The sequence below is a fragment of the Gymnoscopelus braueri genome (assembly GCF_963280865.1).
Source record: "Gymnoscopelus braueri genome assembly, chromosome: 11".
Taxonomy (NCBI): Eukaryota; Metazoa; Chordata; class Actinopteri; order Myctophiformes; family Myctophidae; genus Gymnoscopelus; species Gymnoscopelus braueri.
The window spans coordinates 12,882,298-12,891,059 of NC_137613.1; the positions used below are offsets into that span (position 1 = coordinate 12,882,298).

The following is an 8,762-nucleotide window of genomic DNA, read 5'->3' on the forward strand; positions in this document are numbered from 1 at the left end:
TTATTTGATGATCATTTGTGAGCCTAACTACCATTTAACTGGGTCTGGAAGATCCTATAGCACAGTGTCATACAAACATACATGAGAGATTAACATGATCACATTATTGTAGGATACATGGTTACATTCTGAGCTGAATCTATGTTCTGCCATGTAGACCTGTAAGCTACACTATGTAACTTTATTAGTGAATAAAATGTTATTTTGACCAATCTGTATGGTAGAGTATGTTAATAAAATATAACTGGTGGTTATAAACACAATGGTGGTGGTTGTATTTGGTCTCCCTGCTCTTCTGTTGAGAAATGGTAAGGTCTGACCTACTGGTAGACAAGTGGTACTGCATGAAGGTCAAAATGTAATTTCTCTCCTGTGTAAGAAGACATGCTCTATTAGCTCTGTGGTAAAAATGTCAGCACTTGTGCAGGTGACCTGGGTTTGAAGCTATATGGAAAGTAATGAAGACTTAGATTACAGTAAACACTTATAGCCATTATATAATTATATATACATATTGTTGCTGTCGGGCAGAAACCTTGTATCTCCGTATTTTAACTTTTATGTTTGTTTGTTATTTCGTAACTGAATGCCTTACTGTATCATATTACAATGTCAGACAACAATTGCAAAAATAGCCAATCTACAAGCTCACAATGCGTCGCACCGTGATGCGTTGTGAGCTTGCAGATCGGCTATTTTTGATAGTTTAAAAAAAGGTAAAAGTTTAGGGTTTTATTAATATTTGATGAATAGTATTAACAATAGCTTGTGACTAAATAATAACTACATTAGATCCTTTAGAACACAGTCATGTTCTTTTTTTTCCATTTCCTGAAAAGTAACAGCTTTGGACATAAAGGTTTCCACCTGACAGCTACAATATCACAGTTAATAATAATGCACAGTGACAGTAGGTCACTTACTTTTTAATCCCACAGCAATCTCCTCCTCCTGTTCTCCATGTTTGACCTGACAGATGTAAACTCCATCATCTGTACTCCAGCTGTAGTCTCTCAGTGTCAGATACACATTGCCTTTCTGCAGCTCCTGGACGTTCAGGGTCAATCTGCCCTCGAAGCCCCTCCCCTCTATCACCTGACCATTCTTATAAAGGTAAATACACTCTGACTCCTTAAACCACCTGATTGTCATGGAAGACGCACTGGTCTCAGGAGAGAGCTGACAGGGGAGGGTGACATTATCACCATCATAACCCCCAGCACAGCCTTTAGGGACGAGTTTAAAGTCACCTGGAGTGAAAAAAATACACAGTTAGTGAAGAAAGAATTACTGTTCATTTAAACATAATCATAATTAAGACCTGCAGTGATGTAACCAACACTTTACAATGACTCCCCCCAACACACACACACACACACACACACACACACACACACACACACACACACACACACACACACACACACACACACACACACACACACACACACACACACACACACACACACACACACACACAGTTTGCCTTCTATATCTTCATTAATTAATTTCCTAAAGGATTCAACAGGTTATAAAGTCAAAGCAGCTCTTTGCTACAAGGAACATAAACATAATTATGATCAAGGCAGAGTTTTGCTTTATCTAATTAAACACTGAATAGGACTGAAATGATTAGAACATCTGATAAGCTTCTGTCTTGGTCTTTATGACTTGAACCAAGTTATGTTATAGTTACTAATGGAGCTCAGCACCTTCTCATAGTCTGACAGAAACCTTGTATGTCCAAGTAGTTATTATTCACTCACAAGCTCTTGTTAATACTTTATAAACACGTAACAGATCTACAAGTTCACGTTGTGAGCTTGTAGATCAGCAATGTTTTGCTACCTTTGTGTGACACTGTAGTATGATGAAGTAGGGCATTGATTTATGAAAAAACATAAAATGTTTAAGTATAGAGATACGAGGTTTGTGACTCAACAGGGAGGATATATTAGTGGACGTTAGGGTGTTCATTTAATCCATTTGCCTAATGAAGACCTACATGGTCAAAACGTTGCCCTTATAATACACTTGTTATGGGAGCTTTAACATATACAGATACAGAATGCATGTTAATACCAGATATAAATGATGGCATACTGAGGAAGATTAAATGAATGAATCAGAAGATTATTATGGAGGATAAACTTGATTCCTGAGTAGTGTGGAGGTGAACGTTTTGTGCAAACATTAAAAAAAATCATTATAAAATTATAAAAAAATCATGCACATTTGTTCAAATCTTTGAATACATATTTTTTTAAAGTTAACATTTGTAACTCAAATCTTTGCTTCCGATGATTCTACAATGTTTTCTAAATGCTTTATTTCTTTTTGAAAAAGCGTATGTTGCTCTAATCAGTGGTTCTCAAACCTTTTCATGTCAAGGGCCCCCAAATTGACATGTATTTGGCCGCGGACCCCCATCTCAAAATATGTTCTTCCAGGGACCCCCCATGGAAGCAAAGATTTGAGTTAAAAATGTTCACTCTAAAAAAAAATATATTCAAAGATTTGCACCAATTTTCACGATGTCTCAAAAATAGCAGATCTACAAGCTTCTATATTGTATATTTGCTAATTTTTGAATAGCCAAAGTATAAAATATGGATAAAGTGGTTACACAGATGCGTTCCCGGTCTTAATGGGTTAACTCAGTGTTTTCTTATTTATTATATTTGACCTCTCTTTGATTTCTGCCTTTTTATCTGACACCTGGCCTAAATACAGACACAAGCCTCAAAGCTGGCACAAGCAGACTGAAGAACACTTTCCTCCCCCAGGCTATAAGACTGATAAATAAGAAACAACAATGAACATCTTCTGTGGTATTACGGCCTTGTATGCTGTTTGTTTTTAACTATTTTTAACTGTTTTTAACTGTTTTTAACTGTTTTTAACCTGCTACTATGAATGACATCCTGTCACATACAGGGAATGTTTTGGAAAAGTGGATATATTTTATACATTTCCTGACAAAACTTTCAAAGGGATTTGATACTATATGACATGACCTCCAATTACAGCAATTAATTATTGGCTGAGAGTACATATAGAGGATGAAAATGTTGAGTGTGCATGCACACACACACAACTGCCAAATACCATCTTTAATCCACTAACACAAAGCATATTTTTCATACAACAATATACAGTCATTGTGTTTATTTGTCTAATTGCCAAGCAGCATCTTAACCCATTAAGACCAGGAAGGGAACGTATCTGTGTCATTTGAAGATTTCTTTGGCTATTAAAAAATACAGATCTACAAGCTCATAACGCGGCACAGAGTGCCGTGCTATGAGCTTGTAGATCTGCTATTTTTTTTAAAAGATCTTGAAAATGTGTGCAAATCTTTGAACATATATATATATATATATATATATATATATATATATATATATATATATATATATATATATATATATATATACATTTTTAACTCCTATCTTTGCTTCTGGGCGGTCCCTGGAACCAAATATTTTCAGATGGGGGTCAGAGGCCAAATACATATAATTTTGGGAGGTCCTTCACATGAAAAAAGTTTGAGAACCACCGATATTATACAGTAGCAACATATGTTGTTTTTCCAAAAAAAAAACTGTTAAGATTTAGAAGACATTTGTAGAATCCCCAGAAGCAAAGATTTGAGTTACAAATGTTCACTTTAAAAATATAAATATCGAATGACCCACGATTTTTCAAAAAAATCTACAAGTTAGCGCGGCACTCGGTGCCGCACTGTGAGCTTGTATATCTGCTATTTTTGAATAGCGAAAGAAATCTAAAAATGACACCGATTATTTTCCGGTCCTAAAGGGTTAATCCACTGACCAAAAACAGCGTGCTCACGTGAACCCCTTGCCCTGAATTTAAAAAAGTAAAGATTTAGTGATGGAAATTTAAGCAAAGGTCTGGCTGGTCTGTCTGTGAATGATAATGTTTATGTATTATTGCTTGACGTGTGAACCACATATCTCCCTCCTCCTCATATCAGTATATGATGGTTCATCTATCAGGAAAGAAACAAACTGTGTTGTGACCTACCTTTACCTCTGGCCGCTGCCATGTCTCCTGTATAGAAGAGAAATAACCAAATTACCACACCTAACATTCATCACATTTATCTGTACATAGTTTGTGATTTGTGAGCTGCAATCTTCTTCATGAGAATGGAGATTACTTTTTCTTTGCATTTGGTCACAAGCAGTGGTGTGAAGTAACTACTGTAAGTAAATTTACTCAAGTGCTGTACTTAACTACCATTTTGAAGATATTTTTACTTTACTAGAGTATATCCAATTTCCAGTAGTTTTACTTCTACTCCACAACATCTCAGAGGCAAATATTGTACTTTTACTCCACTACAATTAATTGACAGATTTAGTTACTAGTTACTTTGCAGATTTAGATTATTATCACAAGTAAGACGCGCGAACGCAGCTCGAAAATATTGTGTATTTACGGACTTGTAATCTGTGTTATTTCACCGTGATGGGGAGAGAACATTGACATTGTGTGTGTGTGTGTGTGTGTGTGTGTGTGTGTGTGTGTGTGTGTGTGTGTGTGTGTGTGTGTGTGTGTGTGTGTGTGTGTGTGTGTGTGTGTGTGTGTTTTGCAGGCTGTGTCTAAATTCCTGCACTCTGACCCAAGCAGAGTTAAATAGTAAGCTCCACTTGGTCGGAGGCGCGGCTTCGCCGCGCCTCCTTCCGCGTTCGCAACAAAACAAACATTAACCACTTCAGCCCTATATATATATTTTGTCCATTTGAAAATAGCAGATCTACAAGCTCACAATGTGTCGCAATGCAACGCATTGTGAGCTTGTAGATCTGCTATTTTCAAAAGATTTTTATACATTTTGAACTATGAGTACTTTTACTTTTGGTATTTTAAGTATATTTTGATGCCAATCATGTTGTACTTTTACTCAAGTAAATTTTGATAACCAGTCTTTTTACTTGTAACAGAGTATGTCTACACTGCAGTATTGACACTTTTACTTCAGTAAAAAAATTGAGTACTTTTTCCACCATTTGGTCACAAGTAACCAACAGTTCATACCGACCGCTGTTTCCTGCTCACAAACCCTGAAAGCTACAGTGGTTCTGCAGACAGATTTCTTCATTATTAAAGGTTGAAAAATGTTAAGAGAATCTCTTACCTTTCACTGCTTGGCATACGCTTTAGACCTGAAAAACTAATTCATACAAATCCTCACACATTACAGACTCCTACATAACTAACCAGCGTGAACACAAGTGAAAGTATTAATGTCGTTCCTCACTGACACTGGCCGCCAGGAGGGGCGGGACAATCCCCGGTGGCCTGCCGTCTGATTGGCCTGCCTGGCCTGTCTGTCAGGCCAGGCAGGCAGGCTCCAGGCAGCGCTTAACCTCACGTCACCAGACGTTCCACCCACTGAGGAGCAGCATTCCTGATGGGACCTGCATGGCAGTGAGACAGACAAGACTAGACAAGAGCCCACAGTAAGGAAAGAACTGCAAGCACAATGTTAATATCACTGATGGAAACACTTCACACAGGGTGGCATGTGGTTCACAACCTTTTGGATCAGGGCCCACTTGAAAATCTCAAAAGCCATTACTGCCGCCGTGGTTAAGTGGTCAGATGGGTGGGCCGTGTGCATTTTCAGTGCACGATTATTTTAGTGTTAATGTTAATTTTAACAATCAATCAAACCGTGTTCTGGCTTGGATCAATGGAACTTACTAGTATGCTTTAATTTCCAATTTATCAGGATTTCAAGAAAACAATACCATCATTGTTTTTTTCACAGTAATCTTTTAATATTGATGAAATTATCATCATAACAATCCATTTTTACATTATTCAAATCTAAATCTGTAGGACTGTACAGTATGTGATTATAATCCTGTACAGTATGTTATTATAATCCTAATTTACGGTTATACATTCAAAACAATCCCGGATTAACCATTTATGCTCTCGAACTGAGAAAAAGGAACTGAAATCTCAGCCATATGTATTTGTGTACGATACAAGGAAGTGGATAGAGCACTCTCATCATTATTCTACTGTAAGTATTTGTCTCATTAACAAGAACTGCACGTGATGGTGAAGAAAGAAGAACTAACAGACAAACCACACGTCATTTGACTAGACATTTACATCAGACAGAGAACTGAGAAAAATAAATGAACTAAGGAACTGAAATTTCAACCATTGCCCAAAAACCATGCTAAAAATATCAAGTCAAGTGCAATCATCCTATGTTAATCATAATGATATTTTGATTGTTTGATGTGTGTTACACTTTTTTCATAATTATACATATTAAACTATTAACTTATTCTCATTATTGCATTATTTGAATTAGGGGTCTATAATGAGATGAAAAGGCAGTGGCTAAATAGATCTCATGCCCACAATGAAACTGTTGGGGCACTGTCTTAACCTTCTTGAATTAGCACGCACGTATCAGCGCATGCGCCCAAAATGTGTCTCGACAAGCGGTTGTTAGTGAGGCGTGTTTAGCAAACAGATCTGAACGCAACTCTCACTCACACACACACACACACACACACAAACCCAACACACTTGCACCACAACACAAGAAGGATTATTGTTAAACATGCTGTTGATCTGTCCACACACAGGTGTCTAGTCAGTGGTGGAAGAAGTACTCAGATATTGTAAGTAAAAGTATTAATACCACAATATGAAAATATAAGTAAAAAGGCCTGTGTTCAAAATGTTACTTGAGTAAAAGTATTGGCATCAAAATATACTTAAAGTACAAAAAGTAAAAGTACTTTCCACCACTGTGTCTGGTAGACTCCCTTGGTAAATAGGACAGTCAACTGCAGCGCACGCATCTCTCCCTCCCTCTAAAATTCTCTCTCTCTCTCTCTCCTCTCTCTCCTCTCTCTCTCTCTCTCTCTCTCTCTCTCCTCTCTCTCTCTCTCTCTCTCTCTTCTCTCTCCTCTCTCTCTCTCTCTCTCTCTCTCTCTCTCTCTCTCTTCTCTCTCTCTCTCTCTCTCTCTCTCTCTCCTCTCTCTTCTCATCTTCTCTCTCTCTCTCTCTCTCCTCTCTCACCCTGAACACACACACCACAGTTACAAACTGTCCTGATGACACTGAACACACACACACACACAACACAGTTACACACTGTCCTGATGACACTGAACACACACACACACAACACAGTTACACACTGTCCTGATGACACTGAACACACACACACAACACAGTTACACACTGTCCTGAAGACACTGAACACACACACAACACTACACACTGTCCTGATGACTACCTTTTTTTCACTGTAGAAAGCTAAATAAAAACGAAATAAAAACTAAGCTATGATAACTAAAACTAAGACTAAATATATTGACCATTTTGTCAACAAAGTCATTTTATGTTGGCTGCGCTCGGGTGTTGCGCACTGAAAATAGCGGATCTACAAACTCACAACGCATAACGCTGCAACGCGATTGTAGATCTGCTATTTTCAGCATGCAACCAAGTGTAAAATCAGCCATTACGATGCCATCAAGGCACCGCCAAAACACATTATAGTCGACTATATCTAGATCATCTACCTTGGAGGAAGATGAGCAGCAATATTTTGAATAGCCAACGTATAAAATATGGATAAAGGGGTTAAAATGATGGTGATGCTACATTTAAAATATATATATTTTCGGGACTGGAAATTCCAAGATGGTGGTTTTGAATTCGACGAAAAAGTGTCTTGACAACGTGTCTGTAGAAACCAATGGGTGACCTCACTGTTCCCTTCGTCCATATTTGTTTACAGTCTATGGGTGTAACTCACATTGTCTCTCCTGTGGCTGCTCTTGATGGTTCTGATCTCCTGTAGGAGGCGCTCCATCTGCTCCTGGTTCAGCTCCTCAAAGCCCCTCTGGATGGAAGGCATGTAGGCCGGGGGGAGTCGTACCGACAACCCTGTGAGGTCCTGGCTCATGGAGTTTGGACCAGAGACGCACTGAGAGTTCTGGGGTTTCATAACAAAAGAAATTGTCTTACAGTGCCATCTAGTGGCTTTCTGGTATACGTGTGGTGCCTCTATGCATTCTAAAGGAGATGATAGTCAGTAATAGTTGCAGTGGTGGAAGAAAATAGCAGATATACAAGCTCATAGCGCGGCACCAAGTGCCACACTATGAGCTTGTAGATCTGCTATTTATTTTTTTTATCGTGAAAATGTGTGCAAATATTTGAATATATATAAGCGAACATTTGTAACTCAAATGTTTGCTTCTGAGGAATCTACAAATGGCTTCTAAATCCTAATATTTTTTCGAAAAAACTTATATTGCTATAATCAGTGGTTCTCAAACTTTTTCATGTCAAGGACCACCCAAAATGATATGAATTTGGCCGCGGACCCCCATCTCAAAATACGTTGTTCCAGGGACCCCCGAGAAGCAAAGATTTGAGTTAAAAATGTTCGATTTAAACAATATATATATTCAAAGATTAGCACACATTTTTACGATTTTTCAAAAATAGCAGATATACAAGCTCATAGTGCGGCACTGAGTGCCGCGCTATGAGCTTGTATATCTGCTATTTTTTAATAGCCAAAGTATAAAATAATGGTTAAAGTGGTTACACAGATGGTTTTAATGGGTTAAGTAAAAGTATCAGTACCTCAATTAACACGCTGTTAAAAGTAATATGCCTGCATTCAAAATCTTACTTTAGTAAAAGTATAAAGTTATGGTCTGCTAAATGCCTAAATTGTG

At 37.8% G+C, this 8,762-nt stretch overlaps 1 protein-coding gene across 1 annotated transcript; it reads right to left on the reverse strand.

Moving 5' to 3' along the window:
* Positions 1-915: 915 nt before the first annotated feature.
* On the reverse strand, positions 916-5,255 carry LOC308095455 (myelin-oligodendrocyte glycoprotein-like; the record flags this gene model as incomplete). Its single annotated transcript, XM_080442513.1, has 3 exons — positions 5,168-5,255; positions 4,051-4,077; positions 916-1,250 (listed from the first exon to the last, which is right to left on the reverse strand). The coding sequence occupies exons 2-3, from the start codon at positions 4,070-4,072 to the stop codon at positions 916-918; spliced, it is 357 nt and encodes a 118-aa protein (XP_080298639.1). The 5' UTR covers positions 4,073-4,077; positions 5,168-5,255.
* Between the last annotated feature and the right edge of the window lie 3,507 nt (positions 5,256-8,762).